The sequence below is a fragment of the Grampus griseus genome (assembly GCF_964374135.1).
Source record: "Grampus griseus genome assembly, chromosome: 10".
NCBI classification, from domain to species: Eukaryota; Metazoa; Chordata; class Mammalia; order Artiodactyla; family Delphinidae; genus Grampus; species Grampus griseus.
The window spans coordinates 95,341,269-95,365,976 of NC_139004.1; the positions used below are offsets into that span (position 1 = coordinate 95,341,269).

A 24,708-nucleotide genomic window follows, 5' to 3' on the forward strand; every position below is an offset into this window, starting at 1 on the left:
AAATGCGTAAATATTGTAATACGTATGTCACTCTACCTTTATAAAGAAAGGACGTAAAGTTTGCACCTGGAAGCGAGTGCCGGAAGTGTTGCTGCTTGTGAGCTATCGTGAAACTGTGGAGGGGGACTTGGGCAGATGCTTGAGGGCGGGGCGTGTGTGTGTTTTGTGTAGCCCACAAGGCTGGGTTTGGCCGGGTGCAGTTTGCTGTGCTCACCTGGTGTTTCTTGCAGAAGAAATCACACATTTGTAAACTTCGTGAACTTCGTGTTATCCTCAAATCGTTCCCTAATATATCGATCTCATCAGGATGAATTTGCATTTTAAAGCACGCGTTACAGCACAACGGACTGTATTCTTCAGACCAGGTTAAGTGCTATTTGGCGCTGTACCTCATCAAAGGGGCCAACAGGGCAATCGTCCTGACTGGGGACGTGGGGATGCTTTATGTAGAAGGAATCTTTGGATTGAACATCAAATGCAAACAGGCTATCAGAGGCAGAACAGGTGAGCAGAGGACATGCCAAGGGGAGAAGAAAGCAGGGGCCAGTAGACACTGTGAGAAAAAGGATGCGATGTGCAGTTACTACATTACGCATGACTTGATTCTAGATTGTGTTCCTTCTGCCACTACGATGTGGCTGCCTGATGGCAGGGAGAAGGCCCTATCACCATCACAATGGTCTGTGAGGCCACGTGGTAGTACAGTGAGCCCTCTATACCCACGGGTTCCACAGCCATGGGTTCAACCAACTGAGGATGAAAAATATTTGGAAGAAAATTGTTCCATAAAGTTCCAAAAAGGCAAACTTGAATTTTCAGCATGCTGCCAACTATTTACACAACATTTACATGGTATTTACAACTATTTACATAGAATTTACATTGCATTAGGTATCATAATTAATCTAGAGATGATTTAAAGTATATGAAGATGTGCATAGGTTATATGCATATACTACATCATTTTATATAAGGGACCTGAGCATCCTTAGGTTTTGGTATCCTCAGGGGGTCCTGGAACCAATCCCTCGTGGATACTGATGGATGACTGTATCTCACTGAAAATGGCAACCTGATAAGCGGACGAATGCACCAGTAGTGGAAAAGTAAGGTCTCTCTCACATAGCCTATCTGGCAAATAGAGGTCACAGTGAATTTACAGCATGTGGTCACTAACAGCTTGCCCTGGAATCTATCAAAACAGTCTTCAGTTAAACTGATTCTGAAAGTTACACAGAAGAGATGGCAAGTTTCAAAGTTCGCTCAAGAGCACTATAGAGTTTTCAACTTTCTCAGTATCTTAGCAATCAAGACTTACAGAAGAACTCAACTAACGCTAAATGCTACACCGATTTCTAAAGCAACAGGGGCATCTCATGATACGCACTCACATTTATCTGACAATGAACTTTGAGGCCAAGGTGAGAAAGTGCGCAGGGCAGATTCAGCTGGGCTTTGCCTGACGCTGCCGTCAGCACAAAGCTGTGTCTTTAACAGTATACGTGCTGGTACGTGTCAATCAGACAAGACATGAATAGGCCTGGATTTTCAGAAACTACTTTCTAGTTAATAAATGAGACCTATATTAAAAGTTTAAAATATATGACAGCAGTTACTAAGGAAGACTTATCTGGAGATCTATACCCCAGCCTTCTGATATAAATATTAGGCAGAATATAAATATAAATATTAGCAGCTCACATTTCATGGGTTTCACAGGCGTTATGCTAAGCACTTTTTAAAAAAATAAATTCATTTATTTATTTTATTTAGTTATTTTTGGCTGCGTTGGGTCTTCATTGCTGCACGCGGGTTGTCTCTAGTTGCGGTGAGTGGGGGCTACTCTTCACTGCGGTGCGCGGGTTTCTCATTGCGGTGGCTTCTCTTGTTGCGGAGCACGGGCTCTAGGAGCCTGGGCTTCAGTAGTTGTGGCATGAGGGCTCAGTAGCTGTGGCTCGCGGGCTCTAGAGCACAGGCTCAGTAGTTGTGGCGCACGGGCTTAGTTGCTCTGCGGCATGTGGGATCTTCCCCGGACCAGAGCTCGAACCCGTGTCCCCTGCATTGGCAAGAGGATTCTTAACCACTGCGCCACCAGGGAAGTCTCAGCACTTTTCATATATTAATGAATTAGATCTTCAAAGCCACCATTTGAAAACTGAACTATTATTATCTTCCTTTTACAAGTAAGGAAACTGAGAGACAGAATGGTTACAGCAAAGGATTCCGTGCATCAGATTTTAAGAAAACTGCTGTTCTAGAGTATTGTGTAGAACACTTCGCCGGGGACTTCCCTGGTGGCACGGTGGTTAAGAATCTGTCAGTGAAGGGGACACGGGTTCGACCCCTGGTCCAGGAAGATCCCACGTGCTGTGGTGCAACTAAGCCTGTGCACCACAACTACTGAGTCTGAGCTCTAGAGCCCACGAGCCACAACTACTGAGCCCGTGTGCCACAACTACTGAAGCCTGCGCCTACAGCCCATGCTCAACAAGAGAAGCCACCACAGTGAGAAGCCTGCACACCACAACAGAGTAGCCCCCGCTCGCCGCAACCAGAGAAAAGCCCATGTGCAGCAACAAAGATCCAACACAGCCAAAAATTAAAAAAATAAATAATAATAATTTAAAAAATTTAAAAAACACTTTGCCGGCTTGACTCTGAATCCCTTGCCTAGATGTTCCTTAGTTATATACGCTGGATTACACATGGGGCTTGGTAGAAAAGCCACATTCAACCAAGGAATAGAAACTGGATTCTGGAAATTTATTTAACTTGATGATAAAATTAAGGCTTAAGTGTCCAAACACGTGGACATCGCAAGGCAGTCAGCATCCTTCCCACAAGCCTAAGCCATCGAGGATTGACTGTGGTCGGGGAGACTTTTCTCCACTGGAGATGAGCCTCAGACAGCCAGACAGGATGAGGTCAGTCCCAGGGAGAGAGGCTTGATCCCAGCTAGGAGTGCCAGAACCCCTGTGCTCTGATAAAAGGGATCGGTAACGCTCACCAACACCTTCCCATCTCTGAAGCAATTATAAGGAGGAGAAAGTAAAATGGTGTACAATACCCCAAATCAAACAGGGTAATTTTACAATACACAATGTTCATTTTACAATAAGCACTGGGTGAAACAGGAATAGCCTTCAGACTAAAAATAAGTATGTTGCAATTTGCTAAAAAAATTGTACCAAAGGGGCTGCTGGGATGAAAACTCAGAGTCAAAAGGTGAGCGTCCCACCAAAGGCCAAAAAAAAGAGTGACTTAGCTCCGTTCCTGGGGCTGAGTGGGGTTCTATCCCTGTGAATCAATACCTCTGTGTTCTCTGCAGACTGCAGCCTTCCTATCTACCCATATAACTTATTTAAAAATACTTTCATAGTATTTACTACACGCTAGGTCCTGTCCTAAGCACTTTACAAATAGTAACTCATTCAGTCACCAAGATAACATCATGAGGTAGGGACTAATGTTATCCCCATTTACAGATGTGGAAGCTAAGGCAGAGAGAGGTGAAGTAATTCGTCCAAGGTCACAAAACAAGTAAATGGGATTTGAAGTTAGACTAGCTTTAGATTCCTCATTCTTAACCACTCTGCAATGTATAGAGGGTTTGCGGGCATAGGAATTTGGTCAGTGACGTTCCTTTTGGTTTTCATAGATTTCGGAAGTGTCACCAGAAATTATAAAAATTTCAAAACAAGTATCAAAGTCTTGACGGACTCTAGCCTGAAAATAACGAAATTAAACCCTCCATAAAATAAACAGCATCGCTTTTGAAGTCTTAAATTGCTAAGTAGTCTTTGTTGAGAAAAAGCATGTATGTATACACATACAGGCACAAACATTTACACATGTACATAAGCATATGTAAGTTACAGTTATATATAAATCATAAACTCAACACAAACAAACTATGGATGATTTCTTCAACTGCAAAATTTGCTTTTGAGTGGAGAAAGAGAAACAAAGCTTAAGATCCCATGGGTTAGTTTATAGCCCTTTCTTTCTTGGACTGGCTAATTCATGGTTTGCAAAGCCCTCATTAGTAGGACGACGGCAATGACCATGAGGGAAGGAAGTGACATTGCCTAGGTTCATAACACTCTGTTCTATGGTAAGACTTTCTTGGATAGGGTAGGCAGCAGAGCAGAATGGAGCTGAAGGTCTAAAGGTACTCTCACAGGAAAAGATGAACTTTAAAACATGGTCTAGTTCACAACCAAAGCAGCTGCACAGGGAGATCAGCGCGGTGCTTTGTGACCACCTAGAGAGGTGGGATAGGGAGGGTGGGAGGGAGACGCAAGAGGGAGGGGATATGGGGACATATGTATATGTATAGCTGATTCACTTTGTTACAAAGCAGAAACTAACACACCACTGTAAAGCCATTATACTCCAATAAAGATGTTAAAAAAAAGGATCATTAATTCAATATTGTCTTGTCTTTGTATTTTACATTTACTATGTATTATACAGTTAGCGGCTGGCAGCTCCCTGAAAGCGTTCAGAGACATGCCCATTCAAATTAACGTTTGCTGGATAACAGTATTCCTTCCAGAAGAGATGGCAAAGTCTCTTTTAGTTTCTTCTCCAGAGCCTCAGATTGAAGAAATAAGGTCAGAAATGGCCAGGCAGCTAATAGGTCTGATGCCAATTCTTGTATATTTAGAGAAAGGCTGTTTGACCAGACTCATCAGTAGGAAGAACGTGCCCCTTATATAAACACATGAGCTCCTCCACTGCACGACCATTAAGCGCCTACTCTTTGCCAGCACTGCAGACACAATGACACACTATACACACGAGATTCCTGCCTTTGTGGAACCTGTGGCTTAGCTGGGGAGTTGGGCAGTCAAACAATCAGGGTAGTGGGCAGATGATTACAAATGGAGAGCCATAATCAAAAAAACTCCAAAAACCAAAAGAAAAAAAAACCAAGTGTTTTGAGTGCCTGTAGGTAAAGAAGCTGGCCGAGACTTGAGGCTGTGGGGGTAGGGCAGACTGGGATGGATGTTCTAAGAAGCAGAGGAGGAACATTCCACACAGAAGGAGACAAGAATAAAGGAAAATCACAGGCATGCATGTAGAAAGGTCTGTGGTTGGATGAACCCAGCATCTTCAAGACCTGAAGGAGTGCCACAGGGATGGTGTCCTAGGGAGAGAGGTGGGGGAGAGTGGTGGGCAATTAGTCTGAAAAATGAGGCAGGGGGAAGACCACGTGCGACCTTGCAGAATCTATTAAGGATGGGGATTTTATCCTCAGATACAAGGGAAGACATAGTTGTGGAAAACCATGATGAAATACATTGTGAAGAAGCTAGGTTTTCCACTGATGTAAAAGGCCATGGGAGCTAGTCACGTGGGCTTTCTTTTTTTTTTAATGTACTTGAAATTTATTTATTCATTCACCTATCTACGTGTTTGTTTATTCATTTACTTTCAGCTTTATTCAGGTATGATTGATGACTACAAATTGCATATATTTAGGTTATACAACATTATTTTCTAAGGTGTACAATGTAGACAACGTGTACAATTGTGAAATGATGACCCCACAATCAAGTTAATGAACCCATCCATCACCTCACATTGAATCTAGGCTTTAGGAGTCACGCAAAACACAAACATGTCTAAATGAATGACGGGCTAGGGATCATGACGGGGCACGTCATAAATGCAACTGGACCAAGGCAAGTTGTCTGTAGCTACTGATCTTACCATTCCCCACCCCCTTCAACCTTCATCTTTTCCAATTTAGGCAAGACAATGATTTAACGCACTGAACAGTAAGTGAATGGGTTGCTCTACTGATTTCTCAAGGAAGCGAAAGGACACAAGGACAGCTATGGGGGTACCGTCCGAACTACCCGTAACGCATGTCAGAATGAGGCTTTGTAGCCTTTTAGCAACTGTCAATGTGTGGAGACCGGACAAGCCGACATCACTACATCTTGGCCCTTGCCATTGGTGTTTTGTAAATCAGCATGAAGTGAGAAGGGCTTACCTTCCAGGGAAACTCAACTCACTACTATGTAGGTACGGTGAAGGTGAACCCTTTCTTAAAAACATGCAGAAAGATACAAATATTGACATAATGACCTTTCAAATAAGGTCCCAGAGTTATCTATGTAGCAAGAGATCATGTAATGTTAATTGTTTTGTGAATGTATGAGGGGTAAAGAAACAACTACCCCTTACTCAAGGTTGCAAATGTGATCTTCATGGTTTCCTATCCAGCTGCCATTCTGAGTAAAGGGACTTCAAGTCTGATTCAAGGTTGACCCTGAACTTGAATGAAGGATACTTCTCCAGGACAGGCCTGCACATGGATTCCCCCAATGATTTTCAATCAATGGGAAAAAATACATATATATATATACGTATGTATGTATGTATGTGTGTATAAACTCTCCAAGAAACGTGCAGAGCCATTCTGTCTCCCCGGGGATTGTTATGCTTTCTCTCCCAGACACAGCCATGCTCGACATCGTTGTTAAGTGCTTAGCCTCCTTCTGCGGTCATTTTATTTGTAATAGTGTCTTGTGTGTTGTGTCTCCTAGCTCTACATACAAACTACCACGCTTACCATCTCCATGAACCTAAGTGCATCAGTGGCGCTGGGGATGCTATACATGCCGAAAGTGTACATCATCATTTTCCACCCTGAACTCAATGTCCAGAAACGCAAGCGAAGCTTCAAGGCCGTAGTCACAGCAGCCACCATGTCATCGCGGCTGTCACACAAGCCCAGTGACAGACCCAACGGTGAGGCCAAGACAGAACTCTGTGAGAACGTAGACCCAAACAGTAAGTATCTCTCCTTTCCTGCCATCTCCCCAGCCTGCGTCAGGAAGCTCTGGCAAACGTGGCGTGTGCTTGCCTTTCTTTGGAGAAAGACTGTGACCGTTCTTGTCTTACGGGCTGGGTTGCCTTGGCAAATGCTCACGTCTGCTCTTAAGAGTGTGCTCATTCTTGCCACCCTTTTCTTTTTGCTCCCTGTTGGAAAGCAGCTTTCAGAGGCTCTGCTTCAGAAGTGTGAAATCTCCCCCTTCCCTGGCTTCTTATCCTTTGGTCCCAAACCCTCCAACTGACATAAGCACAGCTGATGAGCCACCTTCCTTGTTCCCTTCCTCTTAGGGGATCAGCTTCCCGCTAGGGAACCTTCGACATCCCATTGAACCGCAGCAGTAGGAAAGAAATTGGAATATTTAAGAATTTTGGAAGCATAACTTCCTTGCACTGGAACGTGAATGGGGAGAAAGTTATGATTCTTTACTAACCAAGCCTTGTAGAAACAAAAAACACATCGCATATTGAATAAAGCCGGTAAACATTCATGCAAGTATACAGGCCCAGACACTACCACGCTAATGGCATGCCCACGTGGGGAAAACACCACCAGACAATTCCACAGGAGTTTCATCCCATGAAAGACAAATATTAGAGGTGGGATTAAGGATGAAATGCGAGATTTGATACCTACATGGCCTGTCTGCAATGCCTGGGTAGCCTTTATTCATCCCTGCAAATGACCACAAAGATGACGGACATACAGACACTAGTTTGTTAAAAAAGAAAAAAAGAAAAGGAAAGGAAAGAAAGACCATTTAACCAGAGTTAAATTCTTAAAATCCCCACTTGCTAATTTTACTAATACTATGGTGGTAAGAGTGCATTTCAGATTAAACATATCACTCCTAGGATTTGTTTTCCAGGACATTTTGACTAGTTCCATATAGAATGAGGCAGTTTAGCGTGTTCACGATACTTCCTGTTTTAAACTAGAGGAGGTTTCAGGTTGGCCATTAAGTCATTCAAGACTTACTGTTCAGTTATGAGCTGATTTTGTTGTAGCCAAAGGTTTACTGCCAAGCAGAAAGTAGTTCTTATTCTAAATACTCTGACATAATCCTTTATGCTCTACAACTGAGATCTTTAAAAACCAGGAGACAACTGAGTTTAACCCTGACAACTACTGTACAACGATCCATGATCTTGGCCCAATCCATTTCTAAATAGTTGGCTGAATGACTACGGTGAAAGCTTGAGAGTCTGTGGACAAGGAAACAAAGGCCCATTAACAACATCATGGGCTTCACGTTGACGTTTTAATAGGAGAGATCCTGGGACAGGTGAGAGGAGGGAGAAACAATGGATGGTCAGGCTCTGTTCTTGTGTCTTCAGAAAAAAATGGTCAATTCCAAGGAAAGGGAATAGATAGAGAATTGCTGTCATATTCAATGTGGTGTAGGAAGAGGCTTCGGGTTGAGACAGACCTGGGTTCAAATCCAAGGCACTCCACTTACCAGCGGTGTGGCTTTGAGAACTACTGAGGTTTTCTGAAGTTCAGCATTCTCATGGATAAAATGGAGATGATAATATCTATGTCACAAGTGCGGCATCAAATCTCATACATCTAAAACAGTATGTCAATTACATGTTAATGTTCTTCCATTTCTGTAAAGGTGAAAAAGCCCACATTTCAGTGTGACTGGTTACACAGACGTGATGGTGACGTTAAAGGCATACCAAACAGCACAAGGCAGATGGAAGTGGCCAATAAAAATATTTCCATGAACATATTTATGCATCTATTTATATGTATCCTGTATTGATAAATGTACCTGCACAGTTATACTTTTGTAGCATTTTATTCTAGGACCCCTTGCCAGATTTTTCATAAAACCCTCACCCTGAAGATGTTCCAACAGCAGTTTTACATTTATATCTGTATACACACACACACACACACACACACACGTCCAAAATCAATAAGCAGAAAATATGGTCAAAAGTCTACATGTATTGAAAATTAATGACCAAATTAGGACTTTTGAAGTTGGACAATTAATCTAACACTATGCTACTTAGAAATAACTAGCTTTTTAAACAACATTTTAACTGTTGTTAACCTTTAATGATGAGGTTCTGTCCTTGTGGAGGCTATGTGGGGTATGATCGTGGCTGTTAAAATGCTAATACTAACACCGACACTAATAATAACAAAAACCCATCAGCTACCCTTTGAAATAGGCAGTAAACAGGATGCTTTGGGTGGAAGATCTCTTACTCCTCATGGTAACTCTGTAGACTGGTGATCATTATTCTCCTTTTACTGAAGAATCCTAGGCGCAGGGAGATCAAGGGATATTACCGAAGTCCCACACTAGTTAGCAGCAGAGCTTGGTCCGAAACCCAGGTCTGACTCCCAAACCCATGCTTGTTGCTCTTTGCTGCTCTGTTTCTCAGAACATCGGTGACATGTCGTAATTCTAATGCAGAAATTACTCTTTTGGCTTCTTCATTTGGTAATACAGCTTGCATATACAGAATCTAATGATGTGTGGCGGTGGACTCTTTGGTTAAATGTGCTGTGAAATGCATTCCTGCTTGCTGTGTTGTCTGCAAAGACAGGAGTAACCTGAGCTCAAAGAAGGCTGCCCAGGTAGAGGCCTCATCTTACTAACTCAAAAATCCAAGTATCTTATGACCTGTGTCAGTCACGACAATTATTCCATTTGGAATTCATTTGCTGCCTTTCTCTTGAAAAAGTTTTGTTGGGTTTTGTCACTGTTGATGTGTTGGTGTCTACACAGAACAAAGAATAAATAGTTCGGGGGAAAAAATGAAACCAAAAAGAGCCTTTGTCTTAGAGCCAATCCAAAAGATTTTTAAAAATTATTTTAGTTATTTTGGTTTTGTGTAGACACTCCCTAAAACTAATCGTCAATAATTTGCCCAGATATTTGCTGAATTATAGGAGGAGATTCATGTACCTCCAAACATTGGGGTTTCTGACGACCCAGCTCCCAAAGGTCCCTGAGAGGAATCAAAAGACCTTCTCTGCACAAAATCTGTCCAGTAGAATTTTCTGCAATGAATGGAAATGTTCTCTGTGCTGTCCAGTATAGAAACCGCTAGTCACCTGTGGCAATTCAGAACTTGAACCATGGCTACTTAACTGATGAAATACACTTGAAACTTTTAGTTCATTTTAAATAAATATGAATAGCCATCCATGGCTGTGACTATTCCATTGGAGAGCACAGCCAGAGACCTTAAGAGCAAGGATTTCACTCTGGGACGCTCAGTCTCAGCCCATATTTGAAATACCTCCCAAGGTTTTAGCAATGATGCTGATCTGGGACAAAGTCAACTGAATGGAATGAAATATCTGAGGTGAGACAAAAATGCAAACCTATAGCTATTTTAAACGATCCCTAAGGAGCCACTAATATGGAAATAGTGATATCATAGATAGCAGTTATATCTGGAAAACCAGTCCTTGGTAATGCAAAAGTGAATGTATAAAAAGGACAGTAGTGAAAATTCAATTAATGAAAATAGACATGACTGTTCTGATGAGAGAGAACATTATTTTTCTATTCTATTTAATACCAAATATAGCTCAAAGTATGTCAAATTTCTGCACTTTGGTAACAGAGACAAATTATTGGCTGAAATTAAACTGTCTGGTTAAAAAGAAACAAGTAAAAGCACAGACCACGTACTTAAGAAAGGAATATGTCTTTCCAAAGGGGAAATTCTGTCTGCTATTCTCTGAGGGAGTGTACCTGGGAGAATGTTGAATTTACAGAATGAGCTACGAAGTTAATCATGGAACAGAAATGTGCCTTATTGTTTCTCTACACGTTTAGTCTCAATGTATTTCAGTCTTCAGTGTTTTCATTTCTCACAGCTCTGCTCCATCACTGCAGTTTGCTATCTGGTGCATGCTCGCTTCTGCTCATCCAATGGCACACAGCAACTACATGTCCACGTAAAGACGAATTTGCTTGTTGGCTTAATACGGGCAGAAATTAAAACTGCCCCTGCACTGCTTGATTTTTCCCCAAGAAGTTCAGTGTTCCTCTTAGGTTGCCTCTTCACTTCAAATTCCATTGTCTGAAAGAAAAACTTCTTTCTGCGTGGATTCAACAAAAAAGTAAATCTGCTCAAAAATTTTAATGTATCTGTGAACTGCCACCATATTGGACAGTCAGAGTTGGGCCAATGCTTGTTGGTTTCTACACTCAGACTGAAAAACAGCAGGGGCCTAAGCGTGCAGCTCAACTACTTACTGTATTTTTATGTATAAAAACAACATTTCTGCTGCTAGAGGATCACAAGTGCCTGACCTAATGTGGATAGCTTTAGATCTGGCCACCATGATGCCTTCTCTGAGAAGAAAGGCACCTCGAGCTCTGGTTCTCGCAGCTGTGTCCTGAATGTGGCATGTTTCCCCCAACTTTCTATTGTTGACTTGGCAGATGTATGTTCGAGGCAAACTTGAAGATGCCAGATCAACAGGAGGACGTGGTTCTTGGCTTATCCGTGGCCACCGAGACCTTTTTCCCGTTGGATGAATAGTATTAACCGAGGCAGCACAGCTTTATTGGGATGGTGGGTAAGGACCGTTCCCTTCCTCACCTGGACTAGTCACAACCAGAAGATGCTCTGTGAACTATTCTCTGGTCAGATGCTTTCCTGACCTGTAAAGGATTGCAGTGCACGGAGGATGAGCAGCCCTAAGCTACCAGGTTCTAAACTTCCATCCACTTTTGGAGCCAATGCCCCCAGGCAGTGCAGAGAAACTTCTCAAGTACCCTGACCGGTTACAGATAATTTACTCTGGAACTGCCTAGCAATTAGAGATGGCATGTGGGTGGACAGCGTGGGATTCACCGCCTTTTTGGATATGGGGCCATATGACTGATAAACTGACCCTGAGAGAGAGGCTGGACACACACTGTGCAAAAGACTAGCTTAAGACAATGTGCATATTGCTATGAAGCACGTTTTAAAAGAATGACCATTTATACCTAAAATAATCAAAAATAAGATTTTTTAACTATATGTTTGTATTCTGGTGCTGTTTTTTAATTACCAGTTTGCATATATTGTAAAGAAAATATATAAATAAAAACTTGTGCTGTTCAATTAAACCCCCCAACTGCTAGAAAATGGACGAGGGCACCAAACCCTACACAAGTAACAATGCCTAGAAAATGCTGGAAAACGCTCCTATGCTGTGTCACTTTGCTATGGTTTTTTGGTTTTCGTTTTGTTTTGTTTTGCTTCTTCATTTGTTTGGATCCCTGACATTCTCTACATTATTATGTTACTTGTTTCATCTTTCTGGACTCATCATGCAGGTCAGCATGAATGGACTAGGCTGAGAAAAAATAGGATGGCAACAGGAAGAAAAAAATGCACTGAGCAGATAGATACATTTTTTGGGGGCTGGTTCCCTCACCTGCTCCAGTTCAAACAAGTAAAACCCAACTGCCTTAAACCAAGAGGCACCCGTACTCCCATGTTCAGAGGTACCTGAATTGTGGTCAACTGGTCTTCCAAAGGCTACTGAACCCAGTGAAAGAGTGGGCATAATGTCTATGGTCTCTATCGCAGCCTCTTCTCCAAAAGGAAAGAAAAAAGAATAAAAAGGAATGTTGTGTGCACTTTTATTTTATACATACCTATATATTTACTTTTCCTGTAGACTGTATACCACCAGTAAGAAAGAGTGTACAAAAGTCTGTTACTTGGTACACTATCCCACCAACAGTATAGCTTTTGCCTGCTTTCCAAAAGGTAAGAAACAATCTACTTTTTATTTATTTGTGTGTTCTTGTCTCCACTGAGAATTAGAAATGTTTCCATGAAAACTGTGCATGATTACTAGAAGTCCATGTATATGAAGAAACGCGTTTTTGAAGATATTTGCTGAGCATAGTGTAAAGGGCTGTTGTGGGTCACGGGCCTGGTTTATTCTCTGGAGAACATGTGACTGGACTGGGCACGTGCACATTTGTCTTTCCTGAACAAGTAGCCAATGATGGCAAAAGTGGTGCTGGTCAGCCTACTTTAAAACTCTCAATGGTGAGAGATTATTTTTAAATGCATGTGTTCAGACTATGATTTGAGAAGGCAATGTGGAAAGCTTGAAGGGAGAGAAGGAGGGTGTTTCATAAGCTTAGTAAATATGTTTGTTCTGGTTTATTTTTAAATTAAATACATCCCCAGAAATATATTCATTCAAAAAGCAATGAATGACCCTACCATCTTAAACCCAAAATGGTCATGGTTCCTTCTTTGTGGCAAAGAAATACTAAAGGTTTGCTGGCTGGGCTTGATATCGTGTTGAAGATGATTTGGGACCCATAATTCTGCCTTAGAGAAACAGTGGACCAACTTCACTGATTTGAGAAAGCGGGGAAAGGTTCAGTGAAAGACCTGAAGAGTCTAAAGATAAATTTCAACATTAGTCAAACCCAAGAATTACCAATAAATATCAAGGGTATTCAAACTAACACCTTAGAAGAAATGGTGACTCGTGTGACGTGGGAACGGGGGAATGGGAGCGGGCTGCCATAAGAGTTGCTACTGACTCACCATTGATGCTTATATATCACTTTGAGCTCTCAACTAAAGGATATATGCTATGAAATAATAATAGCAGCAGTAGTAGTAACAGTAGCACCTCCTTGTTTCAGCCTAAGTGATATGACAGTATAGTGAAAAATAACACTTGCTTTGGCAAACGTCCTTGTCCAGCTGGAGTCAGTGCATTTCAAACTGTGGGAAAACAAACAGTAGAAAACATGGAGTAGAGTTATTAAAATCATGGGGTGGCTTTGAAGAAAAGGCCCCCTTTTGTTTTCCTCTAAACCTCCTACCATACTTATAAAATCAATAGCGAGACTTCTCTCTAGAGAGATTCCATGAAAGATAGCAGAGAGGTCCTATCATGGGAGGGGAGAAATATCGCTTCATAATGTGGGCTAGTCTTCCTCTTTCCTAACATGGAACTTTTTACCAGATCATTTCTATGTTTCTTTCCATCTTTGTTTTTATAATGGTATTCTGAGTACAAATAATATCTCTTTTTTTTTCTTTTTAATCCATTTAAGAACTGTAAGACAGGACAGGAGTACTTCCAAAGAGTAATTACATTTCCCGTTGATTTTACATGGATGCCAGCAACTCAGTCTTTAATTTCAGATGTATTGTTCACATAGCTATTTCCTTTTTCCATATCAACGCGATCTGTCCTAGTTTTTAAATAGGGCATTCTTTTGTCCCAGTGAATATATAACTGTATTCCAGTGAGATTTCAAGTTTTTGCAGGACAAGTGCTTGTCAAAACACTGCAGCTCATCACTTTAATAGTCCTTTTACATGAAACTGCCTGAGAATAAATGAGAAGGAAGTTTCCTTGGGTAAAAATGATAGATTTAATCTCAGTCCATTAAAAAATTCTCCCTAGCTCCATTCTCAGCTGGTGCCTTTTGGTTTAAAGAGTGCAAGATGAAAATGTTTTAAGTCAACCTTCCGGTTAAAAAGTACTTTTAGGATGTGCTGCTTAGAAATAAACTTTTTGCTAGGATTGTCTTGTTTCAAAGAGTTTGATTCGGTGCTCTCCTTTTCTGTCAATTTAAAAGTGGCTTCATAAATTAATGATAAACATCTTATATAGCTACTTAAAAATAACTGGGACCGGAAGTTTGTCGAAGTCACAGGTATTCAAAGAGGGGAGTGTATCACCATGTTCAGGTTACAGTGAGACTGGAAAGCTTGGGCGAACAGTGACAGAAGACATTTCATGTTGTTCATTCAAATCCATTTCTGTGTGGTTGTTTTCAGGGCCATGAAACAGTAAAGAAAAATCTATAAATTCCAGAGTGAATTTTTGTACTGCTGTGCTAGTAAAAAAAAAGGCCACCATGCCCCAACAATGGCAGACAAGAGTGAGCAAATCAAACATCTGATTTGGGGTGTTTAGAGGAAGCAGGTTCAAATTCAGACAGAACAGAATTTGACCTGGTTCGAAAACGCATTCCATATAATGCCCTCTCCTTTGACAGACACAGGACGTCAGACATTAACTGACTCAGCACTGCCTGCATCTTTTGTCTGAATAGTTCTAAATTTTGAAATCCTGCAGTGTTATCAATCTAATGATATTTATTTTAAACTGCAATTAAGCAAAAAACAAACGAACAAAAATTCACCACACACAGAAACCTCAACTAGTCTGGCATCATCACCAGATCAGGAAACAGGTTACGTTAGGAGGTAAATTTTCAGACCACAGGATGGTTTTTCAGATTGGAGAACTCCGAGTTGAATTCAGCCTTGCAAACATGGGCAGTCCGCAGTCTTATTTTGTCCACGTATATTGTTCTAAGCAAGTAGATTCGTTACGATATTATGGACATTTCACTAACATATTACATGGTGTTGTCAAAAAAAAATAATCATCTCTTGTTTCTTATAATTTCTATAACAGGGTTATCGCACATGTTTAATCTTTTCGGAACTATGCAATCTAAGTTTTGGTAATGTGTTGCGACTCCCCCTCTTCCTCGACGTTCAAGGCAATAACCCTGAGTTAACTGGAGACTCCCTCAGTTTAAATTCCATTTTAAAACACTCTGTAAGTACAGCTTAGCAAAGAATATATGTTCCCTGACCTTGACGGAGAATCACCTCAGAAATAAATGCAGCTATAAATCTTGCAGGCATATGTCTTTCTGCCTGAGAGCTCTGTGAAGCACCAACATGTCTCTCATCACGGTTGGACCTCAGCATCCTCAAAACCCAATTAATATTTGCCCTCTCTGTTCTGCAACTTTGGTTCGACTTAAAGAATGGGATGAAAGTTCACATGGCTGGGATGTCTACTGGTTCTTAGCATCAAAGGAACAAACACATCATTCTCCAGAGTCCTGAAAACTATGTCAGCTTTTACATTTAAGCCTGGCACTGCACCATCTGGCCAGGATCTATGAAACACAAGAGTATTTTAAGTGGGGTCCATCAAAGAAACGTTTGTCAAGCACCGCTCCCCTGGGTCAGCCCTGAACTGCCTAGGAGTAGGGGGACAGAAGTGGACAGTACCCTCAGGGGACCCCAGATCTAATGGAGGACTCACAGGTAAGCAATTTTAATTCAGAGGGACAGGGGCTCTTAGGAGAGGTAGTAGCAGTGAGTTCCATGTGGAGAGCATCGCCCAGGGGGTTTTGTTTGAGCTGCTCTGAAAAGATGAAGGACTCCAGGCAGTGGTAAAGAAAAGACCGGAGGCAGGAAACAAGTAAGCGCAAGGAAGCTTTTGTATTCGGACGAATGTGGTCTGTCCCGGGACTGGAAAGCAGTTCTGTGAGGCTGGAGAATTGTATTTGGAGGCAGATGGTTTCGGGGGATGACACGAGCCTGTGTACGGAGGGACCAAGTTGCCTTTATCTCTGTGCCGTGAGCGCAGGGCCTGCAAATGGGTCTCAGAAAATGTCCGTGGCATGAATGGAGTGTAATACTTCACGTACCAGAGGCTCCTAGCCTCACCTAGGACGTCACAGGTAACAGTAAATATCTACTGAGTAATTATTTATTAATAATAAGAAAGTATCAAGTCTACAGCCTCAGCAAGCGGAAGTGCAGTCTTCCAGATAAAATCTCTAAAGTCACAAAAGAGGCAATGTTTGATCCTGATGTCACAGTTTTCTAAACCATCTTTTATGGATAACTCTTAAAACGGATGGTCAGCGCTACATCTGCACTTGTGTAAATAACATCTCTTTTGAGGAGCTAACCCCATGGATGAAACCAGCAAAGTTTTTTGCCTATTTATTTCCTTTCATGGACTGCAGAGACCAGTTTTCAGTTACCTTTGGAAATGAATCCTAAGCACTTCTAATTTGGTAAAAACAGAAACATAATAATCAGAAAAAACCATTACATTGATTAAGTGCGTTTTCTCAGACACTGGCATTAAGGACAGATGTTGTGTTTTTGGCCCCCAGTTTCATTTGCATTTGAAAAGAAAACAGCATGTGTCCTAAACCAGGTCAGTTAATCTCTACAATCTCTCTTCCTCCCAACTACTGTGAATGAGCATCTTCTCAGGACTCAAGAGATGGTGACCGGTTTCTGCTACTAAAGCCATGTCTCAGCTCCGCAGACTTTTCTTTTCTTTTCTTTTTGGCTGTACAGTGGAGCTCGGCTGCATTTTAAATTAGCTTTCTCTAGGAATCAAAGGTAATCATTATTTCTCTTTATAATCCACATGAATATTCTCATTATTTTTTTCTTTTCAAGTTTAAGATTAGTTTTGAATTCCTCTTATATCTCTGCCTTCTTTCAGAGTAACCTCTGGAGACCCCAGCTTGCTCAAAAAGGGTTGAGAAAATGACTCCATGCCTGTTCTTGCTGAGCTGACCCAAACACTTAGACGACATGGCAGCAGTCAGCCATCTCACATTCTGTAAGTTGTGGTCCAAGTATCGTTTCTGACCGTGTGCATGCTGTTTTTTCCCTCCGGCCAAGAATAAGAAAAACTGGACCAAGGTCCTAACCCTGGCTCTGATACCCTGGAGAGCATAAGCTTTATCACCTCATGGACTTCTGTGATCTTGAATAAGTCAAGTCCTATCTAACCTTCAGTTTCCTCTCGTGTAAAACAGGAGGAACCTTTCCTTGATGAGATACCGTGGACATTGCATGGTGTCATGTACGTGAAAGCCTTCTTTTATAAAGGGCTGTGCATAGATACGGTAGCACTGTTAGTCCCTGATCATCTCTGTGTTTTATCGTAATTGGCTTTCCTTTTTCCTCTTCTTTCATGGTTACTTTTTTTTTTTTTACCTACTATGAACCATCAGAGTTGGAAGGAAGGACATCTAGTTTGCCTGTGAAGTCAGGAACCTCTTCTCTAAGTACAACAAGCTCTGTTTTTGAGATGGGTCACTGTGGTCTCTGATGCGTCACTAATAGTCTTGGGCTTGGTGAAATTGACAGAGAAGGCTATCATTCACTCTGCAAGGCTGCTCTAGGACAGCTAGGCTCATACCTCCTGATATATGAACCACTCCCTGTGATTAACTTGGACAGGTGTACTCCAGGCCGACTGGCAAGCTGAAGTGCTTTTTAAGTACACATAATAATGCTGGGTGTGTCCTGAGCGACAGAATAACAGCTGATGGGAGTAGAGTCCCTCAATCTTTGCTTGTGAAACACACTTGGTTTTTCCTTTCAAGGCTGGGACATCACAACAAAATCAACTAACAAGATCTCTCAGATCTGAACTGATATTTTGAAGTTTGGTATTTCTCAAGCTTATATCAAACACAGCACTGACCCAAAGGGCCAAGGTCATTCATCTCAGTCTTCAAAGGACCTAGCATGGTGCTTCACAGCAATTTAACATTAATAACAACAATAATATCAATTATGATGATGGTTATAATTGTACCGTATTACGCCTATTGCTAAAGACTTACAAAGTGCTCAGCCACCCACTGAGACAGGTCTTACTGTCCCCACTAAACAGATAAGGAAACTGAGGCTCAGAACAGTGAAGCAACTTCCCAGTGACCCACACACCAATGGGTGGATGCCTGAACTTGGGTTTCCTGGCCAGAGTCCTTTCTAACACACTTTTCTAAAATTGCATGCAGTAGGACAAAATATTTCTGTCTACATAATCTATCTAATGAGCATTTACTGTTCTCATCAGTTGATTGCAGAGGTCTTCAACTTCCTGAAGATGAGAGAGGCCCTTCGGGGCAGATATCATAATCTGTTTTCAGGGCTATTTTGGAATAAGATGTGCGCTCTCTCTCTCTCTCTCTCTCTCTTTTTTTCTTAATGGTACTGTGAATGATAAGGCTATTTGATGTCATTTTACCTACTACTGGATTCTTTTGGTGGTCTGAAAAAATTAAAGACTATTGTTCCCACCTCAGAGAACATGGCTTTCTAGAGCTAGAAATGTTTAACTCTTGAGAATGCATTGAAATCCACTGAATAACATACTTGGGCAGAGTGCAGCCTGTTCAGAACGAAAAACCACAAGTCATCATATTTTGATGACTCTAAGCAGATTCTACCTCTGTATAAGGTGATCGAGTTGGGCATGGGAACCTAAGCAAAGGAAATTAAACTCTGGAAAGGGTCTGCTAGCATGAAAAAAATGCCACTTTCTTGGCACACAAAGGTGCAAAGCCATTTCCCACCCCAGCTTTATCACCCGCTCCTTCTCTCTCGGCTTTTGCCACTGCAAAGCTCTACACAGAAGCTGGATGCCAGGGTCATTATCGTCTATGTTAGCTGAATATCTGATTAAGCTGGCCTCCTGGGGTTAGCATGAAAAACGCTAGATTTTCATTCTAGGAACTTAATTCCTCTTTCCCTCGTTTTTTGTCATGTTTGCAAATTTCATTTGCATTTTAATTTCCCATGATTTGCCACAGTCCAGACTGAGACTTGAGCTGTTGTTTCCACTCAGGTGAAAAGTCCAACCACAGCTGAGCATCTGTACTGGCATACAGTCAGGCGACTGGCCAAAGGCAAGTATCTCCTGCATCCTTTTGAGCATCCCGAGGAAGCTCTGCTATCCCGCCCGCCGATTAACTTAATGAACGGAAGAGACTTTGTCCAATGTCTAGGATGATGTTAGCCCAGGTGGTCCTTATCACATACTATACAATGTCCTCTCAATATTCCAAAATAAGGAGAAAGGACAGTAAAGGAGGCTTGAGATCTTGACCTATTAGGACCTATCGAGGGGTTTTATCTGGGGAAACATCAATGCCATCAAGTGGGGGAGAGATCCCTACTGCGGAGCACCATGATCTATTACTGAGGAAGCCAGCTTCTCCCTCGGGGCTGGATTCTCAGTGTCTTTTGGATCAAGCAGCAGAGACAGCAGTATTAATGGGGCGCCTACCTAACTCCCGTATAAAGCAAAAGAAATGACAAAAGGGAAGCAGCATAGAGGGGGCTACTATTCATGCCAAGCAGGCAAAATACTGACTCTTTGGAAAAGATCATCTCTGTGCCTCAGTTTCCTCATCTGTAACATATAACTTCAAATGACAGTGATAAGGACTAAATAGAAGTAAAGCACCAGGAACAGAGTTGGCACAGTAGCTGTTCAAATGTAAGCCATTAGCGTTATTCTGTCACCTAAAATTAACTGGATTTTTCTGTCTGTCTTTCCTCTAGGAAAGAACTCGGAGAATCCAATCTGATCTTCCATGTGATCTCTTGTATCCATTCTCTTTCTGTACCCCATGCAATAAAGTTCGAGAATGTCAAGTAATCCATGTGCCCCTGATTTTTGTCTGGAAAAACCTGCCGGATTTTCAGATTGAAATATCAATCCATCTCCTCTCTTGTCAAGCTATTTAGTATTGATCACTTTTGGAGCAAAGTTGCCTTAAAGCCAAAATTTCACTGCACTATCAGAGGAGCTACCTGGGAAATGACATTCAAATACACGTATAGCTTCATTTCATAGCACAGCACCTATTTCCTGACTTTGGGCATAAATAAACAACACAGTCGCCATTGTGGCGATGTTTACATTGTTATTACTACCAGTTAGTCCCAGATATTTAAGAAAATACCAAGGACCAATTTAAATAGCCTAGTTATGGCAGAAAATTTGTCAATATGAAATCTGAAATGCATTTTAGTTTATACTTCTATCTAATTTAAATCTTTTCTTCCCTAACCTGGTGCTCATCGAAATGTCACCTGTATTTAAAACTCTTCCTCAGGGATTCTGATGCACATCCAGGTTTGGGAACTTTTCTTTTTTAATCCTTTCTGATAATCAACACATGCAATATGGCGTTGGTGTAATGGTGATATGCGATGGTGATTACCTACACAGCAGAGGGTCTTCCAGAATATTAAAAAGACTCATTAAAAAAAAAATTATTCAGGTTTATCAGACCAGCAGCATCTACCATGCACCCAGGAAGTCATCTCTAGCTGTCTGCTAGAACAGTAAGAAGCTATTTCAAGGTGTTCTCTCAAGAGACTCTTCCAGGCTGGTACTGCGAACTAAATAAAGATGAAGCTAATTGACTGAAGCTCTGTTATTGGAGTGGAAAACACAGCACCATCTTCCGTTAAGGCTGAATCTCCATGACAACACCAGATAAGAAGCTGGGTTAATAGTTTTCTTTCCTGCACTTAGTGGGTCACAGGTCACAGCCTCTGTGGGCAAAGTGAGTTGATACATCCTTAGGCAATCATTTCAAGCTGCTCAGCAGGGCAACTCTGATTTTGTTTAGCCGGGAAGTCCTCAGAGAGATTATTTTCAAACTTTTGTTGATGCTTCTCAAGCCTTCTTGCCCAATCAGGAAGGGAAAAGTGTCAGAATAACCATTGTTTCAGTTACCATTGCTCTTAAAAATTCACCGTGATCTTATGAAGAGTCAGCCTAAATGCTAACTCCTACTTTGCCTTGTTCTACATTGTGATGTGAGCACACTGCTTACTCTCTGTGCATCAGTCTTCTCATCTTCAAAATGGGTACAATATTAGTAACTACCTCGTAGGGTTGTTATTAGGATTAAATTAGTCCATATGTTTAACACAATGCTTGGTTCATAATATAATGGTCGGTCATTAGCTGATATTCTTATTATGAGTATCACCAACTGATCCATAGCTGCTCAGTTCATACAGTAGCCACATGTGGCTGTTTACATTTAAATTAATTCGAATTAAATAAAATTAAAATTTTGTTCTTCAGTTGCACTGGCCACATTCCAAATGCTCAGTGGGTGCACATAACCCAGTACCCACCCTACTGGACAGCAAAGATACAGAACACTGAAATTATCACAGAAAGTTCTACTGGACAGCTGAGCCTAGGGAAAACAAAAAGGAGAGTAAGAACTTCCTTTAGAGGAGAGATATGGTTTGTTCTCAGCAATCTCCACTGATTGTGAAAACAGTCTCCAGGCTCTCTCTGGGAGCGGTGGGGTCCATTTCTTTGGTAGCATCTAGTCAAGAGTAGTCTACACTGTGGAGTGTGCAATCAGTATTGTTAGCAACAAACAAAAAAAGCTGTTTTCCAGAAATGGTCCTCTCTCAGTTGGGGCGGTTCTCCATTCCTTTCATATACTATTTAGATTGTTCTGTATTGATTCTAAATCACACAGTTGCACACAATTCTTGAAAAGCACGCCCGGTGGCAACTTTGTAGTCATCACATGTCTACTGTGTAGCTAGTAGAGAGGATGATTTTCTTAATCGCCACCCAAGGGGAAGCGATGTGCATGCTTGCTTGTCATACCAATGTTGCTCAGCAACAGAAAAACCAAGTTAAATATTCGAAGATGTGAATGCGGGCCTTTGCTCCATCTCAAGGAGCATGTTTCTGGTACTTCTCATCTGTGAATGGTCAACTGCGGAATTCTAGCGTCGGCTGGAAAATTCAGTCCTTTTCCTTAGAGTTAAATTGACATATCTTATTTGTCCTATAGGCCTGGTTAGTCCCTGATATGACTGCCGGGCAGGTGCTTGGTGAATGTTTGAGAGTGAGGGAAAAATACAGGCTCAAAGCAAAAGGTGTCTATCACTTCCAGCAAGCGAAAGTTCTATCTGGATCACGAACAGTTAGTGATGTTATACATCATCTAAAGGAGTCTCTGCTATCGATTTATATTTTGGGAGAACTTTTACTGTAAAACTAGCGGGGGGGGGGGGGGGGCTTCCCTGGTGGCGCAGTGGCTGAGAGTCCGCCTGCCGATGTAGGGGACACGGGTTCGTGCCCCGGTCCAGGAAGATCCCACATGCTGCGAAGCGGCTGGGCCCGTGAGCCATGGCCGCTGAGCCTGCGCGTCCGGAGCCTGTGCTCCGCAACGGGAGAGGCCGCAGCAGTGAGAGGCCCGCGTGCCGCAAAAAACAAAACAAAACAAAAAAACAAAAAAAACCTAGTAGGTGAAGTTGGGAACGAGAACCAGTGTAATATACTTAAGCCCAGACCAGCTCTATCAAACTGGTTGAACACGTTATATCTCCAGAGAAACCTCCCCCAGCATCTCCAATTCTCATTCCAGAACTGAAACTGCAGAAGGGCTGCATAGGCAGAGGGAAAGTAAAAACTCTCTCTTCCTATTTTTGAATTTTCTAACTAAAACAAAAACACTGATCATATTGATTACTAAATATTGTCAACAGAGGAGTATCAATGAGTCTATGTTCCAGAAATGCAGAAGAAGATTTTTAAAAATCCACATGATTTTTAAAAATTACACCAACAACTAACAGTTACAAGCAGCTCGCCCTTATATAACATCTCAACATTTCGTAGTTTGGTTTTATCATGTGCTCACACATACAGCATCTCATTTCGTCTTCAGGGCATCACGATGAGGCAGGTAGCATCATCCTCATCTACGGATGTACAAACTACGGCTCAGGGGATGACGAAAATCGGCCAAGGTGTTAATGATGGAAATAGCTTTAGAAGTCATTCTGACCCCGTTATACCCCAGCACCCCTTCATTAAAGAGATGCAATATCTTAGGACTGACAAGTGCATCTTTAAGCCAAGGGGAGAGAGAGAGAGAGAGGGAAAAAAAACTCCCTCATTAGAGAAGATTCAGATTATAGTGCAATCTGGAAAAAAAAAATTTTTGTGTGTCCTATACATAATCACCAGCACTGAGTAGCCACTGGGTCACCTTATCTACGGAAAGGTAAACAGCTCAGCCAGGATGGAGAATAAAGATGGATGGCTGCAGAAGAAGGAGTGAATTATTAACACCAGATAACAACTTACGCTGTTTATCTCCCCAAGGCCAGGGGGCTGATGCCACGGGAGATGCGTGCACGGTGTGTGATGGGACAGGATTCTGCCTTACACATTTTTAGCTCGTGCCTTCTGGCACAGTTACCGCGTGGGTTGTAAAGACACTGCATAAGTCCAGTTTAAATCCAGGCATCTTATTTTTAATCAAACGACCTTGTGCAGCTGATTAAAGAGATTAAATCAAGTCTGAAAAGAAAGGGAGAAGTTTACTGTTTTTTCATCAACGAGTCTTGTTTCTAATGCAGCCTGATCAAAACCACCCCACGTGCTTTATGGACTGCTTACTGCTGCCAGGGTCTGGGCGTATAAAGCTGAGATAGAGCAAGCTGCCGCTCCTCCAGGAGTTTATCGTCCACAGGACAAGGGAGAATAACTGACCTTACCAGACCTGATACACGGATGCACAATACGAGTATGTGAAGAGGGCTCAAAGTAGCCCTTTGCTCTCATTGAGTGACAAGTGGACATTCTCACTGTGGCTTAAAGAATGAGGCAACGTGGGAGAGGGGGCTGCAGACAAAGGGATGGGAAAGGAAAATGACGAAGTGCGTGAAATGGTGGCAACATTATGAGCGGCGCCGGGTAGCAGATCTTGAGTATTTTCCGTGCACCCACCACTATTCCAAATACTTAACGTGTATTAGCTCATTTAACCGTATTACCCTCATCAGATATGCATCATTAGGTCCATTGTACAGATAAAGGAAGGCACAGAGATTTTAAGTAATTTCCCCAAAGTCACACAGCTAGTAAGTAGAGAACTTTGGCTAGAAGCTCAGCCATCGGGGCCCGGAGGCCATGCTTCTGACCAATTCAGTGCTTTCCAGTGATAGGTACGTGGTGTGTTTAAGGAAGGTCCATTTTCCAGTTTAGCTAGACTACAGGGCTTCTCCGCCATGGCAACGGTAACATTTGGGAACTGGACAGTTCTCTGTGGCAGGGGGCTGTCCGGGGCATTGTATGTAGAAGGTTTAGTTAGCAGCATCCCTGGCCTCTGCCCACTAGATGCCTGTGGTACCTCCATCCTGCAGATATGGGATGATCAGAGCCATCTCTTCACATTGCCAGATGTTCTCTGGGGGGCACAGCTGCCC

General features: G+C 42.0%; 1 protein-coding gene across 2 annotated transcripts in view; it reads left to right on the forward strand.

Moving 5' to 3' along the window:
• GRM7 (glutamate metabotropic receptor 7) overlaps positions 1–24,708 on the forward strand; it is a gene marked incomplete at both ends in the record, with an annotated part of 839,503 nt that overhangs the window by 781,533 nt on the left and 33,262 nt on the right. Inside the window, 2 exons of one of the 2 annotated variants that reach the window (XM_082664305.1) lie at positions 6,561–6,807; positions 12,503–12,573. In XM_082664305.1, coding sequence (XP_082520431.1) covers positions 6,561–6,807; positions 12,503–12,573 — 318 coding nt within the window. Of the gene's footprint in view, positions 1–6,560; positions 6,808–12,502; positions 12,574–24,708 lie in introns of those variants that run through there. The other variant, XM_082664306.1, reaches the window with a different exon arrangement.